At 38.3% G+C, this 25,249-nt stretch overlaps 1 protein-coding gene across 7 annotated transcripts in view; it reads left to right on the forward strand.

Annotated features, from left to right (window-relative positions):
* LRCH1 (leucine rich repeats and calponin homology domain containing 1) overlaps window positions 1–25,249 on the forward strand; it is a 259,657-nt gene that overhangs the window by 196,568 nt on the left and 37,840 nt on the right. For 5 of the 7 annotated variants that reach the window (XR_004966388.1, XM_036301739.1, XM_036301742.1 and 2 more), the window contains exons 9-16: window positions 2,796–2,920; window positions 7,424–7,491; window positions 8,224–8,304; window positions 14,567–14,656; window positions 14,756–14,792; window positions 19,206–19,259; window positions 20,640–20,712; window positions 24,312–24,416. Coding sequence is in view for 6 of the 7 variants with exons in the window: in XM_036301739.1 (XP_036157632.1) it covers window positions 2,796–2,920; window positions 7,424–7,491; window positions 8,224–8,304; window positions 14,567–14,656; window positions 14,756–14,792; window positions 19,206–19,259; window positions 20,640–20,712; window positions 24,312–24,416 (633 nt within the window). In the remaining variant the exon portion in view is untranslated. The remainder of the gene's footprint in view (window positions 1–2,795; window positions 2,921–7,423; window positions 7,492–8,223; window positions 8,305–14,566; window positions 14,657–14,755; window positions 14,793–19,205; window positions 19,260–20,639; window positions 20,713–24,311; window positions 24,417–25,249) is intronic. The other 2 variants (XM_036301741.1, XM_036301743.1) reach the window with 1 other exon arrangement.

Consider the following 25,249-nt stretch of genomic DNA (forward strand, 5'->3'; position numbering starts at 1 on the left):
TCTAGTTCTTTAAGTTGTAGGGTTAAATAGTTTATTGCTGATTTTTTTTTTTTTTTTTGAGGTATGTCTATAGTGCTATGAACTTCACTCTCAGGACTGCTTTTGCTGTGTCCCAGAGGTTTTGGCTTGTTGTGTGTTCATTTTCATTTGTTTTTTAATTTCTTTCTTGACATGCTATTTAGCCTCCATATGTTGTAATGTTTTGGGATGTTTTTACTGTAGTTGATTTCTAATTTCATCCCACTGTGATCTGAGAAGATGCTTGATTTGGTTTCAATTTTCTTGAACTTGTATATGCTTTTTTGTGTCCTAACATGTGGTCTATCTTTGTGAATGACCTATGTACATTTGAGAGGAATGTATATTCTGCAGCTTTGGGGTGAAATGTTCTATAAATGTCAATTAAATCCATCTGTTCCATTATGTCCTTCAGAGTCACTGTTTCCTTGTTAATTTTTGTCTAGAAGTTCTATCCATTGAAGTCAGTGGGGTATTAAAGTCCCCTACTATGATTATATTATTATCTATCTCTCCCTTAAAGTCCTCTAGAAGTTTTTTATGTATAGTTAGATGTTCGTATATTGGGTGCATCTATGTTTACTAGGGTTATATCCTCTTATTGGATTGATCCCTTTAGTATTACGTAGTGATTTTTGTTGTCTCTTGTGGTGACCTTTATTTTGAAGTCTATTTTGTCAGATAAGAATATTGCTACCCCAGCTTTTTTTTCTTTTCCATTTGCATGGAAATGTTGTTCTCCATCCCTTCACTCTCATCCTATGTGAGTCTGTTCTTCTGCGGTGGGTCTCTTGTAGACAGCATATAGTTGTGTCATGTTTTCATATCCATTCAGTTATACTATGTCTTCTGATTGGAGATTTTATCCATTTATATTTAAGGTTATTATTGATAGGTACTTATTTATTGCCATTTTAATTCTGTATGCCTAGGTTTTTCTCTCTCTTCTCATTACAGCAGTTTCTTTAGCATTTCTTGTAATGCTGGCTTGGTGGTGATAAACTCCTTTAGCCTTTTTTTTTTTTTTTATCCGGAAAGCTCTTTATTTCACTGTTTATTTTGAATGATAGCCTTGCTGGATATAGTAATCTTGGTTTCAGATCCTTGCTTTCCATTACCTTTCGTACTTCATGCCATTCCCTATGCAAATATTGTTTAAGTTTCATGTTGTCCCACAGATTCCTTAAGCTGCCTTCTGTTTTTAAATTGTCTTTTCTTTTTGGTTCTCTGGTTGAGTGATTTTTTTCTACCCCGTCTTCTAATTCACTGATCCAATCCTCAGCTTCCCCTATTCTGCTGTGTATTCCTTCCAATGTGTTCTTTATTTGTGCTATGTCATCCTTTATTTCTGTTTTCATAGTTACTATATCTTTTCTCATGCTGTTGAGCATCTTTACCATCATTATTCTGTACCCTTTTTCAGATAAGTTTCTTATCTCCATTTCATTTATCTCTTCTTCTGGAGAATTCTCTTTATCTTTCATTTGGGAGTTGTTTCTGTGTCTCCTCATTTTGGGTGCCTGTTTGGTTTTGTGACTATATATTAGGTAGATCTTCTATGCCTCTCTCATTCTTTAGTGTAGGACAGTGTCAAACACTGTTTTTGTGTAATGAGATCAGGCAAAGACTCAAAGCCCCCAGAGACCGCCTCTACTTGCAGTCTGATTTGATTTAGTCTTGAATAGCCCTCAGGCAATCATCCACAGTTGTGGCAAGAGTTTTTCCCAACTGGATGGTGCAATTGCTTCTACCTGGAGGCTAATTGTTATTCTCAGTCTCTTAATGGGCCTCAGAAACTCCACACCTTGGGGAGAGGATTTTTTTCCAATAGGGTGAGTCAACTGTCAACACACACACCCCCCCCCCAACCCCCACCCACCCGCCGCAGAGGCAAAACTGCCTAGATAGCAATTGTCTGAGTGAGAAAGATGACCTCCACAGTGTGAGGAAATGACTTGGCACAGGAAACCAGGGTGTCTGTCTTCTGAGCTCTTGCCCCAGAGGCCCCAAACATGGGTTCTGCTCACATAGCTCTAGTCCACTCCACCCTCCCTCTGCTGGAGCACAAGGTGAGTAGCTGCATAGGGAATTTTGTGTGTTGGTCCTTTAAGAGGGTGCCTGCATTTCCAGCCATCTCTCCCTGGCAGACAGCAACCCTGCTGCTTTTCACAATCAGATGTTATGTGGGCCGCTTTCTCAGTTCTGGTGCAGCCCAGATTGGAGATTAGACCCCAGAGTTCTCAATGGGAACCTCCCACAGCTGAGATATCTCTCTGGAACTTCAGCTGCTGCCTGTGGGAGCGTGGCCAGCCTTCTTGTGCCTCCAACCTCCTACCAGTCTCTATGCAGCCTCCACTTTCCATCCTTGGTTATCAGGGTTCTCTCCAGTGAGTCTTCTGTTGATTAGTCTGGAAGTTTTTCTGTAATTTAGTTGTAAATACAGTTTGGTCCTGGGAGTGTGTTCATGCAGCATCCACTTACTCCTCCACCATTTTTAATCATACTCTTTTCTTTCAAAAGAAACAAAGCCATATAGAAGCTTTTAACTTTTAAGTTTAGTTTGTGGTTTTCTATTTCTTTTGCTTTTCTTTCTCTTCTTTCTTCTTTTATCTTTTCCTTACATCATTCAGGGAAGAGAAAACTTGGGTCAGTCATATACCTCCTTAAAAGGTAAGAGAGAAAATTGAAATGATTAGATGATACATTTCAGGGTAATCTGTACTTTGTTCATCAGTTTGTGAAATCATGCTTTCTGTCTGTCTATTTTTTTCTAATAGGGGACTTTCGTCAGGAATTTCGATCAAAGCCTTCCCTTGGTGACAATGACAACTCTGGAGAAGAAAGAGACCAATTTACCCATGGAACAGATGTTCTCCACTCGGAATTTATAAATTATATTAAGGCAAGTTGAGGATCAACTAATTTTTTTATTTATTTACTTCTGTTTGATTCAAGGTTACCAATGCATCACCTTAAATGTCATCTTACTGCCACCTTTATAACATCTTCTCAAAGCTCAGCATATTTTTCTTTTTTTGTAAAATTGATTGATTTTAAAGGGAGAAGAGGAGAGAGAGAGACACCAATTTATTGTTCCGCTTGTTTATGCATTCATTGGTTGTTTTCTGCATTCCTGTAGTGTCCTGACTGAGAATCGAACCCTCAATCTTGTCACATTGAGATGCTCTAACCAACTGAGCTACCCCACCAGGGTCTCAGTATTGATTTTCTGACATTAGGAGCCAGTCCCTCCCATACATACCTTTTCATTTGTTGGCATATGTATATGGTTTTCTTTTGAATTCAGAAATTACTCATCTTGCCACTATTCAGTGCATTGTATCCATTAGCAAATATCTGAGTTACCCATTACCATTCAGTAAAAGGCAAACTAGACAAATATAACATTCTCTTCAATGTATTCTAGGTGAATACTTTTATTGGGAGTATGTCCACAGTATAAAGAGAAAAATGGAGACTTTCAGGATCTGGAAATGAATGTCTTCCCTTTTTGGGAGTTCACTCTGAGGACACTTGTTCAAGAACCGTTGTAGTTACAGTGAGGTGTTGAAAGGTTGGATGAAGTTGCTAAGCTTCATTATAGTGGCGGCAAAAAGAAGAGAGGAAAACTAGCCTTTTACTGAAGCTGGTAGTTAAGGTTTCACTTGGAGACATGATTAAGTGCCTTGGTATGTTTCTGCCAGTTTTTTTGGTTCAGGTTGTGGCACTGAAGAATGCAAGGATGATTCATTTGGTAAAATTCAGATTTGTTGTGGCTTCTGAGAGATAGTGGTCTTTGAGTTAATGTGCTAAAGCCAAGCATGGGGTCTCTAAGAGCACATCCTTATTTCCTGAGAATTGTGTTAGGATGGCTGGAGTCTGTCTAAACTAATGTCTGTGGCCATCACCTCCAAGGGAACTGTGAGGAAAATTGTGAATTTACACCGTATAGTAAGTACCCTGGTGTACTCAAGAGGTCTTTATGCTCTCAAGACAAAAATAAAGAACCTGACATAGTACTTACATTTGTAGAAACTAAGATGATTTTAAGAAGTTATATACAGGCATACCTCAGAGATATTGTGGGTTTGGTTCCAGACCACTGCAATAAAGCAAATAATTTAATAAAGTGAGTCACATGAATTTTGTGGTTTTCTAGTGCATATAAAAAGTATGCTTACCCTATACTGTAGTCTATTAAGTTTGCAATAGCATTGTTTTGAAAAAAATGTATATACATTAATTTAAAAATACATTATTGCTAAAAAGTTGTAACCATCATCTGAGCCTTCAGTATGTCATAATCTTTTTCCTAGTGGAGAGTCTTATCTTCGATTTGTTAAAAAAAATCCAATATCTGCAAAGTTCAATACAGTGACATGCAATGAAACGAGGTATGCCTGTAGAAGGATGAAACACAGAAATACTTAACTCTTTATATCTAAACCATCAATTCTTGTTTCAAAATATCTCACAGCCACTGCCTCATTTGTGCCCTCTACCTCTATTGATGTTGCTTTAGTTAAGTTTTATCATTTCTAATTCTGATGACTGCAAGAGTCCCACCTACCCAAACTTCTCACTCACCGTCCTGCCTCCTGCATGCACATACGTGTGCGCACACACTTGTTCTGCCACCAGCCATTCTCCTACAGTGCAAATCTAATGATATTGCTCTGAGGCCAGTAGTTTTCACAAGGCTCTCCCAGATTTGACCCCTATCTATTAGCTCTGGAATAAGCCTGTCATAAAATATGGAAAAGTGGGCTTTCATCTTTATTTTATGAAGAGTTTATCTTAAGTTGAAAATCTAAAGTAAAAATGGAAACTCTGAAGGAAAACAATCAAAGCAGTTAATAAAATAAAGCATTTTGTTTCACAAAAGCAAATTTCCCTAGATTCAGAGATTTTAGGAAGCAAAGGGCTTTGTGGAAATGGCTGCTCTACAGAATGGACCCTGAGGGTAGAGTCTAGGGGAGTAAATAGGGATATAGAAACCTATTCTGCAAATGTCCGCTCCTGCAAGAGGCTTCTCTTGAAAACGTGAGCAAAGAACTACTACTAGTAAAATAAAACTAAATCTACAATGAAAAGTCATACATTGAAAACCAGCCCTCTTTCAGCCTTGACTTGCATCCCTTTAAAAACCTGTGAGAGTGTACATGACAGCCAACAATGTGCCGACCACTCAGTCCTTGAGGAGCCAGAGTTGTGTTTTATATAACCCTGTTTTCTCTCCTTCACTGAATTAGCATCTTTTGTTTTTGTAACTACAGTTGATCCTCATTATTCTCGGTAGCTTTGTTGTATAAAGTCACCTCAAACACTGAATTATCAAATACTGAGCCATTGCTCCAAAGTATAAATACAGGGTTAGGTTCCCTGTCAAATGTTCAATACATAACCTCGCTTATTGTGTTTAATGGATTTTATTGTATTTATGTGTGTTTCTATTTAAAAACACTTTATTTAATAAGTTTTGTTGATTAATTAACATTGAACTTGCAGCCCACACCACCAACTCATGGCTAAATGAAGTTTGTCTAACATGTTTTCTCTGTTAAAGGACATCACAGCCTATTTGTGCTTAGGAACATTAGACCACACTTCAGCAACTTGCTTGGGGGCATTGTATACAGTGAAATCACCCCCAAAAAAGCACAAAAATGTGAAAATGTTGCACAAACTATACTCTAAAGGACACTTGTTTACACTATGACACCTTGAAACAAGAAGGTAGAGGGTTTCCTTGCTCATTGTCAGCTGGAACTGTGCATGTCGGGAACTCAGGATTTTTCACAGTTCTCAGCATGCCTGCGAATAACTCTAAAGCACCACGAGTATTGATTTCAGGGTTACAAGTAAATTTTATTGAGTAGGCAAATTTATAAATATGGAATTTGCAAATAATTAAGATCAACTATGTAACTGTCTAACTTAGCAAAAGAAACCCAGTAAGACCTATTTTGCATACTACAAGGAAAACCAATATTTCATACTATTGGCTACTTTTTATTATGAAACTTAAAATTAGAAGGAAATACCCATGGCTCTTGTAGTTGAAGCCCAACAAGAAAAGATATGAACATGTTTTCTTGGTCATGTATGGTAGTGTATTTTCTCCCATGAATTTCACTATCATTTGGATAGTGTGGCACAATAATTTATATGTTGACTTTATTATGCACTGAAAGTATAGTCAATATAGAAAATGTCTGAGTATTTTTCAAGCCAGAGACTGGCATCAGGTGGCAAGCCACCTCTTTGGAAGAAGACTCGCTCTCAGTGACACATCTGGAGAATTGGCTGGGCCTGAGTTAACGACGTGTCAGAACCTTGAAGCAGGAAACAGTCCTTTTGGTTGTTGTTCCTCCCTTGTCAGAGAAACACACTCATTCAGGGTGGCTTCTGTTCTAGCTGTTGGCTGAGCAAGAGTAGCATTTCTCTGTGTCAGAGAAGAAAGTAGAAAGAAGCATCTGGAAGTTCCAACAGTGGGACACACCTTTCCAATACTCCCACCAATGTTTCTTTGAGAAAATAATCAGGGAGGTGGGGGGGCAGAAATTTCAGTGAAATCTGGATGTTGCATATATGAAGCCTATTAGATGTCATTTGAGGCATTTTCTGTTGTTAAATATTTTATACATTATTTTTTCCGAAACACACACACACCTTTCTCCTCTTACAAATGCCAGAATGCATTCTCATGTGACTGACAAGCCCAACAGAAGAATCTTTGGACATCAGGAGGTGCTAAGACAGCAGTAAGGAATTATGTTTTAAATTTTTGACAGTAAGTTAACAAGTATTGTGGTCCTATTCTAGGTTTTCTTTTTTAAAATTTTATCTTTAATTATGGTAAAATAAATATAACATAAACTTATCATCCTAGACATTTTTTAAGTGTAAAATTCAGTGATGTTAAGCACATTCATGTTATTGTGCAGCCATCACCACCATCCATCTCCAGAACTCTTTTCATCTTGTAAAACTGAAACACTTCACCCATTAAATACTACCTCCCCAAACCTTCCCCTTCCCAAGCCACTGGCAATTGCCATTCTATTTTCTATCTTTATAAATTTGACTATTCTAGGTACCTCATAAAAGTGGAATCATATAGTATGTTTTTTGTGACTGACTTATTTCACTTAGCACAATGTCCTGAAGATTCCTCCGCTTTGTAACAGGTCTCGGATTTCTTTCCTTTTTAAGGTTGAATGATATTCCATTGTATGTATTGACCACATTTTGTTTATTCATTCATTCATTGTGGGACACTTGGGTTGTTTTCACATTTTACCTATTGTGAATAGTACTGCCGTGAACATGGGCTTGGTCAGCGTTTGATTATTGACTGTTGATGGCCAGTGGCTATCAGAAAACCCATGTGTTCTTTCCACAGGATAGGGCAGAAGACTGTGAAGAACTGTTACGGATAGAAGAGGATATACACTGGCAGCCCGAGGGAATGTGAGTACCGAGGGCCTAGTTATGAGCCACTATCCTGTAAATTGCATGCTTTAAGCAGAATGGAAGCCCTGTCGTGATTAGAATTCTGGTCTGCTTTTCTTTGGGTAGCTGATTTTCTTACCCAAAGATATTGATAAGAAGTAGCCAGTTTTCCTCTGTCTAATGCTTATTGTCACCGTGTTAGGACAATACAGTGCAAGGTCATACCTTTTTCTTGGCCCCAAGTTTTATCAGATTTGAGACTAGAGGTAGAAATGTGTGATTCAGAGAAATAGATAGGACTTCTAAAGTGAAGAATCTAGCTTCCTTCCATTTGTATGAAGGAGCTGACAGCTGGACCTAAAGTAGCCCTGGTCCCCTTTCTTTACCCAGGCTCTTCAGTTTTAAGATCTGAGAAAATCCAGGGCCCTGATCCTAAGTTTAATAATTGTAATAGTTAGCATTTATTAAATACCACATGCCAGGCACTATCCTAAATACCTCACTTCACCTTTAGGTACCCCATTTCACCTTTACAACAATCCTATTAAGTTCTATTTGTTGTTCCCCATTTCACAGAGGACAAAACTGAGGCACAGAGAGATTATTTTGCCAAAGGTCACAGAGAGACAGGTCAAAATCAGTTTTTATATGTTAGATGGATTTTTGTAATTTTGCTCTTAAGAACTTAGATGATATTCATATTCTGTGATGGTTTTCATTCTCATGCCTGGTTTCATGCTGCTGAACAAGTTCATCTAAAGACCAGGAAATTACTACAGCGATGATTGAACAGCTGAGAGAAGCAGTAGATTTGCTGCAAGATCCCAACAGGTATGCATATCTTTCTTTGGCCCAGGCTTCATGTGCAAATAATACATACTAATTCATGGAACACATTATCTCACTTTATAAAGATAGTTATATTCACAGTATGGGCTCTGTCTAACCACTAATAAAGAAGCCATTCTAAGTGCTTGTTTTCCCAAGATCCATAAATAAGAGTCAAACTTCTATAGGGATTGAAACCAGTTCCCCCTTTCTCCACCCTTCACTGAAATTTATTCACTCTTCCTGAAATTCATATGGGAATCTTTGGTATAATTCTTAGAAAACAGAAGTATGGCCTTAGCTGGTTTGGCTCAGTGGGTAGAGCATCGGCCTGCGGACCAAAGGGTCCCAGGTTCGATTCCGGTCAAGGGCACATACCTCAGTTGGAGGCTCCTCCCCACCACTGGCCCTGGTCAGGGCTCCTGCAGGAAGCAACCAATCAATGTGTTTCTCTCACATCGATATTTCTTTGTCTTTCCTTCTCTCTTGACCCTCTAAAAATTAATGGAAAAATGTCCTTGAGTGAGGATTAAAAAAAGAGAGAGAAAACAGAAATATGGTAATTCCTGTTTATAAAACTACAAGGGGGATTTCCCAAAAAGGGAAGAATCATTATGCCAAGTAGTACTACCATATTTATTTGATCATGGCAAATATATGTTAATTAAATAATATATTTCTAAAGATTTGGGTTACAAGGTGATTTTTTTTTAAACTTTTTTTTAAAATTAAATCTTTATTGTTCAGATTATTACATTTGTTCCTCTTTTTTCCCCCTGTAACTCCCCTCCTCCCAGTTCCCACCCCACCCTCCGCCCTCACTCCCCACCCACTGTCCTCATCCATAGGTGCACGATTTTTTGTCCAGTCTCTTCCCGCATCTCCCACACCCCTTTTCCCCGCCCCAAGAATAGTCAGTCCATTCCCTTTCTATGTCCCTGATTCTATTATAATCACCAGTTCATTCTGTTCATCAGATTATTTATTCACTTGATTCTTAGATTCACTTGTTGATAGATGCATATTTGTTGTTCATAATTTGTATCTTTACCTTTTTCTTCCTCTTCCTCTTCTTAAAGGATACCTTTCAGCTTTTCATATAATCCTGGTTTGGTGGTGATGAACTCCTTTAGCTTTTCCTTATCTGTGAAGCTCTTTATCTGACCTTCAATTCTGAATGATAACTTTGCTGGATAAAGTAATCTTGGTTGTAGGTTCTTGATATTCATCACTTTGAATATTTCTTGCCACTCCCTTCTGGCCTGCAAAGTTTCTGTTGAGAAATCAGCTGACAGTCGTATGGGTATTCCCTTGTAGGTAACTGAGTTTCTTTCTCTTGCTGCTTTTAAGATTCTCTCTTTGTCTTTTGCTCTTGGCATTTTAATTATGATGTGTCTTGGTGTGGACCTCTTTGGATTCCTTTTGTTTGGGGTTCTCTGTGCTTCTTGGACCTGTAAGTCCATTTCTTTCACCAGGTGGGGGAAGTTTTCTGTCATTATTTCTTCAAATAGGTTTTCAATTTCTTGCTCTCTCTCATCTTCTGGCACCCCTATAATTCTGATGTTGGTACGCTTGAAGCTGTCCCAGAGGCTCCTTACACTATCCTCGCATTTTTGGATTCTTTTTTCATTCCACCCCTCCGGTTGGGTGTTTTTTGCTTCCTCGCATTTCAAATCATTGACTTGATTCTTGCGCTCCTCTGGTCTGCTGTCGGGAGTCTGTATAATATTCGTTATTTCAGTCCGTGTATGCTTAATTTCTAGTTGGTTCCCCATCATAACATCGAGGGTCTCATTAGTTTTCTTGTAGATCTCATTAAGTTTATCGGCGGCTTCTAAACAGTTCTTGAGAGACCTTAAAAGTGTGGTTCTGAACTCTATATCTTCCATTGACAATTTTGTCCTGTTTCTTTGTCTCCGCATTTTGTTATGCTTCCTTGGTGCACCCCCTAGTGGTCTTTGTGCGCAGTCTTGTAGTTAAGCCTTGATTGTTGTAGCTAATACCAGGGAGGGTTTGACCTCCAGGCCAAGTGGCTGTGAGAATCAGCTGTGTCTGCAGTGAGAGAACTTCTGTCCTCTAGGGAGGTGCTAATCTAGCCTTTGCCTGAGGCTATCCGGCAAATGCCTCTGTGCAGGGCTTGGGCGGGGCGGGTCGCACAGGATCAACAGGGTGGGCTGGAGAGAGCAGTTATGGCGGCTCTCAGTCCTGTCCCCAAGGGCTCTGCCTCTCTGAGTCCCAGCAACCGCTGCAAACCTCGGAGAGAAAGCTGCACTTGCTCTGACCGAAGCCAGACAGTCCCACTTCTCCCGTTTGAGTCTGGGTTCCTAAAGACTCGCCCGTATCTGGAGCTCAGAGTCTGCGACTCCCTCCCAATTGAAAACGCCAATCGCGCCCTCCACCGCCAGCCCGCTCCGCGCACTCTGCACCTCAGAATTTGACTTCAGCACTGCGCCTCCTCTGAGTGTCCGTATGTGTTTCTCTTTCCTCCTAGTTGTAGGACTTCCACTCAGCCAGCGTTCCTGTGGTTCTGGGTGATGTCCGTTCTGTCTTTTAGTTTCACTTTTGAAGTAGTTGTTCAAGGCAGCAAACTCCGGCGTTAACCTATGCCCACAAGGTGATTTTTTTGAAGTTTTTTTTAAAATATATTTTTATTGATTTCAGAGAGGAAGGGAGAGGGAGAGAGAGATAGAACCATCAATGATGAGAGAGAATCATTGATTGGCTGCCTCCTGCGCACCCCCAACTGGGGATCGAGCCCACAATCTGGGCATATGCCCTGACCGAGAATCGAACCGGTGACCTCTTGGTTCCTAGGTCAACACTCTAATGCTGAGCTACACCCGGCTGAGCTACAAGGTGATTTTTAAATCAGATTAGCTATTGTGAATAACTACTACATGCATTAGATTAATTTTTTGGTTACTTAGTTAAGGATAATGAAATTCCTATTGACAAAATATTTTTCAGTAAGACAATATACATGGTATCAGGTAATAACTACCTTGTCATTAGAGAAATAGATCCAAAGCCTATTCCTGGTAAACTCTTCAGGGGTCCTGGGAATTTAAATATGAAAATGATGTGGTTTTGTAATGTGGTAAATGTGGAAATCACACCACGCTGATTTCAGCTAGGTTCTGGGAACTTAGGAAAAGGTGGTTAGTGAGTGTACACCACCAGTGTTGTCAGGCCTTGAAAAAATAGTGATGGGTCAGATTGAGTATGACTGAAAATCTTTAGCTGTTGATTGGAAAGCATTTTGATTCTACAGATATTAATTGAGTGCTTAGAGCATAGGGAGAACTACAGTGTGCATCTTGAGGGATATAAAGATGAACTTAAACTATAGTAGATGGAGATTGCCTTGAGTAGTTATTGTAAATGTAACTGATTAACTTGTTTTAAAATTGATAGAGTGTCACTTGACACCAGATGAAAAAAGGGAGTTAGCTAGACCAGCCTTCCTAAAAGTTTGGATATTAACCTTTAGTAACTAGCAATTTCAAGGAGAAAGCAAATTCTAGATTGAATTAAAAGCTTGGGCAAAGTTAAAGAGGTCAAAAAGAAAGGAGCAAGTTTTAAAAACCTCAGGCAGGTAAGATGATCTCCACCCTGGCCATGCTTCAGTATCACTTGTGGAACTTTCAAAAGAGACACCCTTGACATTACTTGTGAGTTTGGGTTCTGGCCATTTCCACTTTATAAAAGTAATGCTGGTGCCTCTGATGTACAGCCAGCACTGAGAATCACCTGGGGGACATTTGGAGTGGGGCAGGGGTTGACTTTGAATGCTGTTGCGGAGCTGAGACTTTATTTTATTATGTGCAGGGAAGATAATGATGGATAAAAAATATGGTTATTCATGTTGCTAATTCTTTCTAATCATTGTTTCAGGCTTAGCTTTTTATTAAGTGCCTGATCAAGGCATGCTCTTTAGAGAGCTGAGTTTCGTATCCTAAACTAAGGTAATTAGAAGGTAGGAAACGGACAAAAGAGTGTGTGTGTGTGTGTGTGTTGTGTGTTACAAGTACTTACTTTTTAGGGTTGTGAGGACTTGAAGTAATATATAAACTATAAACTACTGGTGGGAAGGTAAATTGGCAAAACCATTCCAGAAGGCATCCTAGTAGTATGTAGTTGTGGTTTAAAAAATATAGAAACCATTTATTTAAAAGAATTCTAAAAATTTATCCTAAGGGGCTAAAGGATTTGAGCAAAGATTGTGAGGGGGGAGGTATTTTAATAGCAAATATTTGGAAAAAAGGAAATATATTTTGGTTATTAATAAGGTGGGATATTATGTATCCAATAAAATGTTTATTAAAGTTTCCAGTATTAGAATGCTCACTATGTAATGCTAATTTTAAAAAAGTATATAAAATGCTTAAAGTTTCATCCTAATAATATAAATAGAATTAGGTTTCAAATGTGTAAGAAGCTAAGAAAAAATTAAAACTGGAAGTATATTATGATGGAGATTTTTTTGCAGGTGTTTCTAAAGACTTTTAATACTTGTATATATTATACGTAGTCAGTGGTAAGTACTATTGTAGTTCTTTGATGATTACATGAAGTGGGTGGTGAGAAGGCCGGGAGGGAACGGTCCAAGATGTTTTAGAGCTGAGCCCCTGGCATTTCTGAGATGGGGAATCAGGAGGGACAGCAGGTTTGAAGAGGATGTTGAGGTCAGCTTAAGATGTGCTGAATAATACCCAATCAGCAATGTGGCGATGTACATTCAGCTGCTAGATATTTAGTTCTGGGACTTTGAGAGTTAGATTGGAAAGTCATTTTCACAAGGTGCTGAAGTAACAGAAACCGCGTAAGAGGATGAGGTTCTCCAGGGCAGGAAATGGATGGGAAGGGAATGTGAGCCCAGGACAGAGCATTGAAGACAGGACGTGACAGAGAAGGCCACACTGGGCTCACAGGCTCACACTTTATACTGTTTTCATACTTCTACCTTTTACATCTTGTATCACTCTCCCAATGAAATTTTATTACAAGTTCTAGATTGATTGATATATGAGCCCAAAGCAAAAAAGAGCAGTCTATTTAGGTGGAAATAGCAGTGGCATGGGAATATGAGACTGGAACCCAGGAGTAAGATCCAAGTGACCTGGAGAGAGGGAGTAGATTCCTTTCTTGACCTCAATTTTGCCATCCTTCATGAGAAGTGGGATGAACTGAGAATTGTGGGATTCTTCCTGTCCGGCTTGGAAATGTCTGAGGCAATGAGTTACCAAGGATGTTGAGCAAGTGGGAATGGGGAGTGTTTGCCTAATTGTAGGAGCAAACTTCCAAGTGATAGTTGATTTGCATCTTTATGGGTGATATTTTAAAATTATATTATGTTGTACAGTGTTACATGGATTTCATTTCCTCCCTCAAATAATTCACTACTTTGGCTGCTTTAGATCTTTATTGTTCATCCTGAAATAATTATAAAGATAATTCTAACTTTATAATAATGCTTCTGTGATCTAGATAAAAAGAGGACACTTCAAGAGGTCATTTATTTCTAGCCGCTTGGGACTGAATATTAGTAACAAAAACTTTATATTGCATTTTTTTCTTTAGCTCGTATTTCATAGATTGAGACTTTTGTAAGTTATTATTCTATTTTGCCTTTATCTTGGTTTCTTTTCTTAAGGACTTCTGATTGTTGATTTTATAGCATTTTTAATAGGCATCTATACTATGAACTCATTCCTACCTTTTAAGATAGCTTTGTAAGTTTTATATAACTTACAGAAATTTCTGGTTTTAAAATTGAAGAAATTCAGAAACTAAGGCCTTTTCAAAAATAAAAAATGCATATCAAATTGCTTATGAATTCTTTTATTTTTAATGAGGGTATTAGTGTAGATCAGAGGGATCTTCCTTTTAAAACTAAGGGCCCTTTGTACATATACCATAATACAGAATCCTTAGCAACTTTACTTGCTTCTGTAACTTAATCAAATTCTAGAATAAAATTTATTGTGTACTACCTATGAATATTATGACTATCAGAAATTACTGGTATATTGCGAATAAGTTGAATTTTGACAAAGAGCAGTCAGAAAATTATATTAAATTTGGCACATGATTGGAACATACCATGTAGTTTGAAATTTTTACCATAAACCTTTCATTACTTAGTCCTAATGGTAAACATAATTTTTAATATATTAAAATTTTAAACTAAATATGACCAAAAGCAGTAGGATTATTAAAGTTTTAATAAGTTGCTAACATCTTCCCCCCCCCCCCCACTCTTTAGATTAAGCACCGATATAACAGAGAAAAATGTGGTAAACTTTTATCCAAAGGAATCAGCAGAAGCCTTAGAATTACAAGATTCTGCACTGAAGTATGTTGAACTTTTTAAATTCAATGTTTTCTCTTTTTACATTGAAGTATGTGTGCTTTAAATTCCACTTTATATCTTTTTCCCTCCTCATACCTACAGTGGTCAAATGCAGCTGGAGCCATCTCCGGTGTGTGAGGTAAGGCTGCTCTTGGGTTCAGCAGAGCTGCGTGCAGTGTTCTGCCATAGAATGGTGGCTGCCACCTTCTGTGAAGATTGGTCCTGGGGTAGAACATTCCTAAGGCAGACTAGTTCAAGATCTGGTTTTCAATTTTTTTTTACCCTCTTTAGTTTTCCTGTTTATCTATTATACTTCACCTTCCATTAGAGATAAGGTTTCCATGAAATTCTCTAAATTTTTGTGTGTGTCACTCTTGCTCAGTCAGGCGACAGCAACTAAGATCCATAGGGAACCTGCTCTGTGTCAGAAACTGGAAGTAGGACCAGTCAATGTAGATTTTAGAGCCACGAATGAAACCTATGAACTGGCCAGATGCAAATTAGCTAGAATGGACTTGAAAAACAAGAATATGATTTGGGAAATGCCTATGTCCTAGGAGGATTAAAAGAACATAGCATAACCAATGGACACAAGACTTTGTGGGGGGGATGGGTGAGGGCATGTGCCGGGGGTAGGGGAGGCTGGGGGAAGGTCAATTGGGCGGGGGGGGGGGGGGGAGGGGAGAGACATATGTAATACTATCTGTAATACTTTAAACAATAAAAAAAAGAACATAGCAAAGCGAAAGTGGTAGGGATGTTTGCAGACAGAGTAAGAGTAAAGTTACATTGGGTGAAATTGGGTTGTTGAATAAAGCAGTTTTGACAGAAAACTAGAGATGAGCCTAGAACAGCGGTTCTCAACCTGTGGGTCGCTACCCCTTTGGCGGTCGAACGACCCTTTCACAGAGGTCGCCTAAGACCATCCTGCATATCAGATATTTATATTACGATTCATAACAGTAGCAACATTACAGTTATGAAGTAGCAACGGAAGCAATTTTATGGTTGGGTCACAACATGAGGAACTGTATTTAAAGGGCCAGGAGGTTGAGAACCACTGGCCTAGAAGGTATCAAAGAAACAGTCCTAGAGAGGGAGAAACAGTTGAGAGAGGTGACTCGAGAGTGAAACAGGTTACAACCTATTTCATCCCTTTTCAGTGAATGGGTTTAGGATGGCTAATTGTGGTACAAACTGATTTATGTCCCCTGAGGTGTCTGAACAGGTACTGTAGTAAAGCACTTTCACACTCTCAACTAGCTACGGATCTGTGTTAAATAAGGGGGAAGAGAACTGCGGTTGAAACAGCTATGTTCCCAGAGCCAGAGCCTATGGTTTCATTGTTAAGCACGGTGACTTAGAATTATGTTGTTTCAGTTACATATCAAAGACTTGCTGACTAGGGGCGACTATGTGTAACTTCTCTAATCTTCACCTTCATTTTCTGTAAACTGGGATTGTTTTACAGCCCAGGACACCTAAATGGTAGCTGGTACTGTTACTCCACTACTGTATATTGTTCCTGGCATGGTCCTTAGACAGAATCACTGTATCACCTCCTTCCTTGAGTGGAGGCTCATAGAATTACCCAATAGTGCAGCGTCAGGAAGCTGCCCTGGGCCCATTTCATCAAGCTCCTTTCAAGACATGCTGCCCAGTGTGTGTGTGTGTGTGTGCCTGTGTGTGTGTGTGCCTGTGTGTGTGTGTGCCTGTGTGTGTGTGCCTGTGTGTGTGTGTGTGTGTGTGTGTGTGTGTGTGTGTATTTTAATCCTCACCCAAGGATGTTTTTATTGATCTGAGAGAGAGAGGAAGAGAGAGAGAGAGAAACATGGATCGGTTGTCTCCCGTATGCCCCGACTGAGATCCAACCTGCAACCTTTTTGGTGAACGACAATCCAACTAGCTAAGCCTACCTGGCTAGGGCACCACTTTTCCCTTCCTTCCTTCCTTCCTTCCTTCCTTCCTTCCTTCCTTCCTTCCTTCCTTCCTTCCTTCCTTCCTTCCTTCCTTCCTTTCTTTTTTTCTTTCAAGCTGCTTATTTGGAAATACTGTAACCTTATTAAAGTTTGGGGAGAAATTACAGATTCTACAAAAGGTTACAAAAACCTACAACCTTTTACCCAGATTTACCTGTGGTTAACATTTTACCACATTTGCAGTCTTATTTATTCTCTGTCTCTGTCTTCACATACATTGCTCTTTTTTTGAAAATTTGAGGGTAAGTTGTATACGTCTTAGTTCCTTATTACTAAACATTTCAGTGTATGTTTTCTAAGAATAGGGATTTTGTCTTATATAATAACTACAGTTATCAACTTTAGATAAATGTTAATCTACCATCCATTTTCCAAATATTTAGGCTGATCTAATGTCATTCATAGTGGATTTTCCCCCCTCCAGTGTAGTATTCAGTCTAGAGGCAGATAGTTGTCAGGTATCTATAGTTTTCCTTATTCTGGAACATTTCCAAAAGCTTTCTTTGATTTTTATGACCTTGACATTTTGAAGAATATAGCCTTCCTCATTTTTTTTTTAATAGGATGCCCCTTATTTTGAGGAACAAAGGTCCTTTATATTTCTTCATGATTAGATTAAGTTTCTCCTTTTTTAGGAGATGTTGTGTTCTGACGGTATCGCATTTGGGGGCACACTGTGTCCATCTGGGCCTCAGTGGTGATGCTAATTCGATCGCCCAGTCAAGGGGACTTCACTGTATAATTTCTGTTCTATTTTATCTTTGTAACCAATGAGCAGTCAGTGAAGAGGTATTTGGAAGCCATGTTAGTATCCTGCTGCAAACCCACTGTTGACTCAAGTAACATAGAGGCCCACCTCTGTACTTGGTTTTAGGAGTTACCAGGAATACACAAAACCTCTAGAAAAAAAATTATCCCCACTCCATCTCTGATTTACATTGTTTGTGTTAATTTACATTGTTTTTGGTTGAATGAGGGTTCGTTTGGTATAAGAAATTGTTGTTAATTTTCTTCCCTTTCTAGGGCAATTCTGTGTTTGTGACAGACATATCTCCATGATTTTAAAAACGGGAAGGTGTATTAGCTGGTTCTGATGGAAAATGGAAGTCACAAAGAGGAGGGGAAAAAAAAAGAAATTAGTGGATTAGCTAGTGCTAATGATTGTGCAGAACTTAAATGTGATCTTCATTCATGAGTTGGCTATTTTTATATTCTCTCTTCCATCTCATTCAGGAATAAAGCAATATCTTTAGCATAATCTTGAATGAATTAGTATTTGTTGAGTACTGTGCTGGATTCAGCCTTGCTTTTGTTGTCAAGGACTTCTATATGAAGGATATGAAGTTGCCCTTACTTTAAGGCATGTTAAAAATTGTGGAGGAAAGAAGCCTTGTATATTGACACAATTTAGAGAAGACTACGAGATGATTTGTAATCCTCAGTGTTCTAGGTGGTCTGGGGGGTGGGGGAAGGGATGGAGTTTAAGGAGAAGAAAGTAACCTAGATCTGGGGAGCAGTTGGGTTTGAATTTGGTCCCAGGAGGCTGTGCTGAAAGAGGCAGCATAGCCATGGTGGATACAGGACAATGAGGAGTGGGTGGTGCCAGTTAGATAGGTGAGGCTAAGATTATGAAGTGGTTTATAATTGGCAGCACATCTTATCTCACCATGAATATACTTTAGAAAATTGTCCATATCTTGTTTGAATAGCATTGACATCCATTCAGAAAGAATTGCAAATAACATTCTTATATACAGAAATAATATTGAATTGGGGGGTGGAACAATAGGAAAAATTAGAGGAAGGAGTTGCTTATGGAGAGAATCAAACCCAAAGTTACTTTGAACAATTCTAATAAATCCACTTAATTGGGTAGGAAAATTAATGATGATTTATTCTAAAAATATGTTTTATTCTTGTATTTGTCAAAGTTGGGAATATTTTTTAATAGCACTCACTCCTCAACAAAGGACTATGAAAAGATATCTTAAATGTATACTAATTTGGTGTAGTCTCTATGGAAGATATTGATATTAGCCATCACCAAATTTTTTATTGAGGTGCATCAGTGGGGTTTTTGATTACCATATAAAGAAGGTAGATCTGAGTAAAGTAAGCTTTTGTTGTGAAAGCAAACTGATGTTGAATTGACAGCATAAGAGTTTCCCAGGTAGTTTGGGATCCTGGCAGTATGAAAAACTCCCAATGAGATTCTGTATATTTGGGAACTACCGCCTTGAACCATTTCTAAAAACCTGTAGTTAAGATGGGGGTGGAAGCCTCCAGGTGGCTGACCTTCACAGGTGGTTTGGGCTGGCGTCTTTGCTCTGGCAAATTCTTTTGCTTACTTTATGTGATACCTTAGATGTATTTTTCTGTGAATATAGCTGCATGTTTTTAGAAAATGTAAGTAAAACCTACTTAGGTACTTAACACACGAATTAATTAATTCAGTATATAATCATTGAGTGCCTATGTGCCAGGGATAAGATGGAAGTAAGAAAGACATAGTTCTTGCCTCCATAATTTTATAGTCTAATGAAACATACCATGCATTTTTGTTTTTCTTTAAGGTGCAAAATAATATAACATCACAGAGTAATGGGAGTGAATATTCTCCAAATAAGGTAAGTTTCTTGAAGATTAATAAAAGCTGATGTATTCTTTGAAGCCTGAATTGGAATACCTTTTATAGAAATATGTAGTCTAAGACTGTCATGATTAATGAATTAATTGTATTGCAGATTCTATATGGGAATCGATCTCATTAGCTTTCAGAGCCTTAACTGGCCCTATCCATAAATAATGATTAATTGTAGAAGATATATTTTGAAACCAAACATGGAAACATCTTTATAGAAAAAAAAATGAAAATAGTTCAAATATGCAACATATAGAACGTCTAGTTTTCCATCAGTGATTCGGTGAGTGGTTTGCCTATAGATAGGGATGGGGAACATCTGGCCCAAGGGCCATATAAGGACAGCCCAGGAAATCATTTGGTTTTGCCCTGCCAAGGCAACCACAGGCAGGGCTCAAAATTCAATAAATCTTGGAATGTTTTTTATAACAACATAAATTTATATTAAGTGAATTACATTAGCGAATACTGTTATAAATATCCCAATGGCTCTTGGTGGAATAAAGGTTCCCCACCGCTGCTGTAGATGAGAGGTGTGTTCAGTGTTATGAGTCTTTATCAGATGTGCTCTCTGTGAGGTGGATGTGAGTGTGTGCCTGTGTGTGTGCATGCAAGTCCGTGAACACATCCATTCTGGGGCAGAAAAAGATTGCCAGTTTCACTTGATTGTAAAATCTACATATATAAAACCCTAAGCGACTGGTCAACTGTTTGACCAGTCAACAGTTTGACCGGTTGCTATGACACACACTGACCACCAGGGGCAGACGCTCAATGCAGGAGCTGTCCCCTAGTGGTCAGTACACTCCCACAGTGGGAGCACTGCTCAGCTGATGGCTCCAGACTCCGGGCTCACAGCTGGTGAGCACAGCTGCAGTGGTGTGAGCCTCTCCCACCTCCGCAGCAGCGCTACCAGTGGTAGGCGCAGCAGGGCCAGGATGAGCAGGAGTGGTAGCGCTTGCCTCTTAGCACACTACTACATCTCTCGGGGGATGTGGGACTTGCCAGTTTCAGCTAGCCTGTGGGGATCGGGCCGAAACCACCAGCCCAACATCCCCTGAGGGGTCCTGGATTGTGAGAGGGTGCAGGCCTGGCTAAGGGACTCCACCAGTGCATGAATCTGTGCACTGGGCCTCTAGTATTTTTATAATGATCAAATAAAAAATTGAATGGTTCTCCCCCAAAATAACCTTCTGTTGATTATGCCACTCAAAGCATTTGCATTGATTTTCATATTATTTAGTCAAGACTTCACACAGCAGCAAATTCAAAAGGTTGTGGTTTTATTAAAATCCTTGAGCATAGAGAAACATGCATAGTTCTACTTCAGTTTTTTACAAAATTTCCTTTCCTTGTAACAACACAGATTAGAGAAAACTCCCCTGCAATCTCTCCTACCACCAGCAGTACAGCTCCGTTTGGCCTGAAGCCTCGATCAGGTAAACTAAAGCCTCAACATTCTTAAAGTTGTAAACAACTCAGTGGTTTCTCTTTAGCCTTCTAAATGTGCACAGCCTTGTCAACTCTGGTGAGTTTCAGTCCTGGTGTCAGAACCTGGCTACAGCTTGGGAAGACCAGATTTGGAACCTTGTTTTTAGTGATTCAGTTATTAATAGTAATAGAGATCTATTACTGACATCAGTGAAGAGGAAAAAGGTAATGGGACATATAAGTGGGAAAGAAATATTCTATTGAGTTTTTTAAAAAAATATTTGTATTGATTTTAGGGAGGAAGGGAGGGAGAAAGATAGAAACATCAATGATGAGAGAGAATCACTGATTGGTGCCCCCGCCCCCTCCCTGCCACTCTCTGCCCCCCCCCCCCCCCCACACACACACACACTGGGGATCAAGCCCACAAACTGGGCATGTGCCCTGACCAGGAATCAAACCATGACTTCCTGGTTCATAGGTCGACGCTCAACCACCAAGCCACACTAGCTGGGCTTGACTAAGTTTTTTTAACCCAGGGAAGATAAAATAGCTAGCCCTTTGCCCCAATGGTTCCTGATAAGTTAAAGAAAGGTTTCTGTGAGGGTGACTTCCTTTCTGAGACATCCCTCATTGGTATTCTGAGCCTTGGTGTAGGGCAGTGATGGTGAACCTATATCACGCGTGTCAGAGGTGACACGTGAACTCATTTTTTTGGTTGATTTTTCTTTGTTAAATGGCATTTAAATATATAAAATAAATATCAAAACTATAAGTCTTTGTTTTACTATGATTGCAAATATAAAAAATTTTTTATATGTGACACGGCACCAGAGTTAAGTTAGGGTTTTTCAAAATGCTGATACGCTGAGCTCAAAAGGTTCGCCATCACTGGTGTAGGGCCTGTGTATTTACTTGTATAACAGGGTGATAGATCATTTCAAGGCTCATATAACTGGCCAGGAGTCTTTCTTAAAGAGCCTTTTTGCTTATATTACCTACTTTCTTCTAATTTCTTATTAGTATATCCACAAATGTAAATTATAGCAATGTACAGACTGAATGTTGATTTTAAAAAGAAGGATTATGTATAGAAAAATTTGGTTCTTCTGATTTCTCCACGTATTTAAAATTCTGGCACTTTCTACCTTCTTTTAGGTCCCTCTTTGTTTTCATATTTTTGATTCTTAGATCTTTTGCATATTCTCACTACTAATGCTTTTAACTAAGTACTAGAAAATAACTCAGACACTTTTAAGCAAAAGCTAGTAAAAAAAAACTCAAATATCATTGGATTTTTCAGTAAAGCATTTTGGCAACAATTGAAGTTACACATGTGTATATTTTGAAAAAGGCTACCCATAAAGAAAACAAAGATAATTCTTTTATAAAGGATTTTGTTTTGGAAGCAAGTTGGTTGATGGTCATCCTGTGGCCAGATGTAATGGTTTCCCTGGCATTTTGAATGGGCTGTAAGACAAAGCTATTTGAGAAAATGCTTGGGTGTGGTAAAGATTGTTAGTAGGCATTTTATAGAAAAGTGTTGTTTTTTTTAATTACAAAATAAGTTCAAATGAATAGCCTCCTCATTTTTGGAACTGAGATCTGGGCCAGCATCCATTTTCATGGTCTCAGTGTGTGCTAAGAGGAATGGCGGTCACTCAGGGTATATGTCATCCGTGCCTTGAGTGATCGCCACACACTGAGGACCTCATATTAGGCTACAGACTTTCCCCTAATCCTTACAAAGCAGTTTTATACAATCATAAAATAAATATTTTCTAATTGATTAAATCAAAGTTGAATAGATCTTTAAAAAATAATATTCTTTTGAATATTGCAATTTAATTGTAAAATTGTCTCAGTGACTTTTTTTTTTTAATATTTTTTTTATTGATTTTTTACAGAGAGGAAGGGAGAGAGATAGAGAGTTAGAAACATCGATCAGCCGCCTCCTGCACATCTCCCACTGGGGATGTGCCCGCAACCAAGGTACATGCCCTTGACCGGAATCGAACCTGGGACCTTTCAGTCTGCAGGCTGAAGCTCTATCCACTGAGCCAAACCGGTTTTGGCTCTCAGTGACTTTTTTATTTCCTTGTATGGAATCAAAACTCAGGTTATCAACATTGTACTTTACTGTTAAACCATTTCAAATTCTTTGTAGTCGTGAAAAATAAAAAGGGTATTTATTTTGAATAGCAGAAAACAAAGACAATGTCCTCTCCAATTTCAACCCTTCTATAATGCTGACTAACTAATGTGGAAATTGTTCTAGTTGTTGAAAGCTCGGTGGAGTTTGGTTGCTGTAAATAAAGCTGATTTATCTTCAGAACATCAAGTGGATTTTGGAACTTTATAAAACTAGAATTATGTATTGGGATTTTTTTCATTTTATTTAATAATATTAAAATATTACAGTATGTACTTTTAATATTTTCTAGAAAATAATATATACAGTAATCTTAATTGAACATGATATAATTTAAAAAGAAAGAAATATTTTTTTTGATTGAGTATCTTTGGGACTTTTAAAAGCCAAATGATTTTTATCTTAAAGTTCAATATATGGATTTATGTGATTTCTGTGTTATAAATAAAAACAGACTGATAAAATCAGCAAGTTGGAGTAAGAACTTATATTTTTAAAGTAGATTAGTAGTTTACTTCAAAGAACATTTTTCTCTCTCCTGTGTTTTCCTCCAAAGAAAGACAGCCGCATATAACTAAATATTTATTCCTAGAACCGTGTCCACTTATTTTACTGGCCCTGCCTTATAATTGCATAACATTTTCTAGTTATAGTTCATTTAACTATTTCATAAACATATAATTACTATATGCATATTTAGTGCAAAGAAAGATGTTATCATTTCAAAAATAACCAACTCAGAATGCTTGCAGTTGTGTGACATTTATTGGTTAATGAGATTTGTTGTTAAAGAGACTCTACTAGTACCCAGAATTGTTTTTATATGAACAAATATTGAAGACAGTATTTAAATGTGTGTATGTCAAGTGTTGAACAAAGAGTTAGCTAGATTCACCTATCAATAAAGCATGCTAGTAGACTTAGATGTCTTTAAAAAGAAATTTTATATTGCCTTGTGAAAAAATTTCACAATAATAAACACTGATTCTATAATAGTTTTATTGTTAAATAATAGATACAGCTACCCATATTTTGTACTATGTAACCAAATTTTTTGTGTGAATCATATTTGCTAAGATTGTTAGTTATTTAGAAAGTCTCTGAAAAGGATCTTTTGCTTTTTATCTATAATCTGTGGGTACTCTCTTTTTCTGCTGACATGATTCATTAGTACTCGAAGTCTGTGGGCTTGTGGAACTATTAAGATTAATGATATTAACTGCATGTGAAGTATATGATTGATAAGTACTAACACTCAGTTTTTATCATTCTTTTTATTCCATACACCATCTTTCATTATTTTCCTATATTGTACATTTGAAATTAAATTCCATAATATGAAATTCACTTCATTTCCATATAATCCTTGTGCCATTTGTGGAATGCTGCTGCCCCTTTGGTTTTTCCTGGTCCTTGTGCAACTATACGTGGACTGGCTCTCTCGCTCTCCTGCAGACCCAGCCCTCACTCTTCCTCCTATCTCCTTCAACACACTTACACAGGCACAAACATGGGACAACTCTAGCTACAGTGTTCCATCTGAAGGAGACAGTGACAATGGTAGGTGGCTTTGTACCTTCTCTTCAATGTGCTTATTAATAAGCCAATTAATATATTGAGCACTAATTTCTGTGCAGCTAAAGATAGAGCTATGTTCACTTGCATGCCCAATGAAAGAGATACTGAGTAAACCTGGAAAGGGAAGTCCAGAAAAGTGCGTGTGTATTGTTCTCCAGCAGTTTGTCCAACGTCTTTTAATTATTTTGAATATTCTGAATTTGGACAGAGCTTTACAATAATTTCTTCTTTTTTTTTTTGCTCGAGTTTTTTTTTGGCTTGTTTACTTGTTTACAAAAATCTGGGTTTTGCACATTTGGATTATCTCTGCTTGCTCCCACATCTGAATGAAATGCTTTTAGACTTTGGTCTTTCATTGTCTGTGCTTACTATATGAGATTTTTTAAAATATATTTTTATTGATTTCAGTGAGGAAGGGAGAGGGGGAGAGAGATAGAAACATCAGTGATGAGAGAGAATCATCGATTGGCTGCCTCCTGCACACCCCTCACTGAGGAGTGAGCCCGCAATTCGGGCACGTGCCCTGACTAGGAATCTAATCGTTACCTCCTGGTTCATAGGTTGATGCTCAGCCACTGAGCCAGCCAGGCCTGTATGAGATTTTTAAGGTAGTTATGATGTGCCATGGCTGATCCTAGGTTGGCATGCTGAAAATAAAGTTAACATTGAGAAATTTCTAAAAATGAAGAGAATTCACTTGTCTCCTCATTTTGGGTTTTTTTTTTTGCAAATTACTTGCACATTTTGATTTTTAATGCCTTCTACTTTTTTTAGTGTAAGTTTATCTATATAATATTTAAGAATGGTAACTTTGC

This window comes from Myotis myotis, unplaced genomic scaffold (assembly GCF_014108235.1).
Source record: "Myotis myotis isolate mMyoMyo1 unplaced genomic scaffold, mMyoMyo1.p scaffold_m19_p_3, whole genome shotgun sequence".
NCBI lineage: Eukaryota > Metazoa > Chordata > Mammalia > Chiroptera > Vespertilionidae > Myotis > Myotis myotis.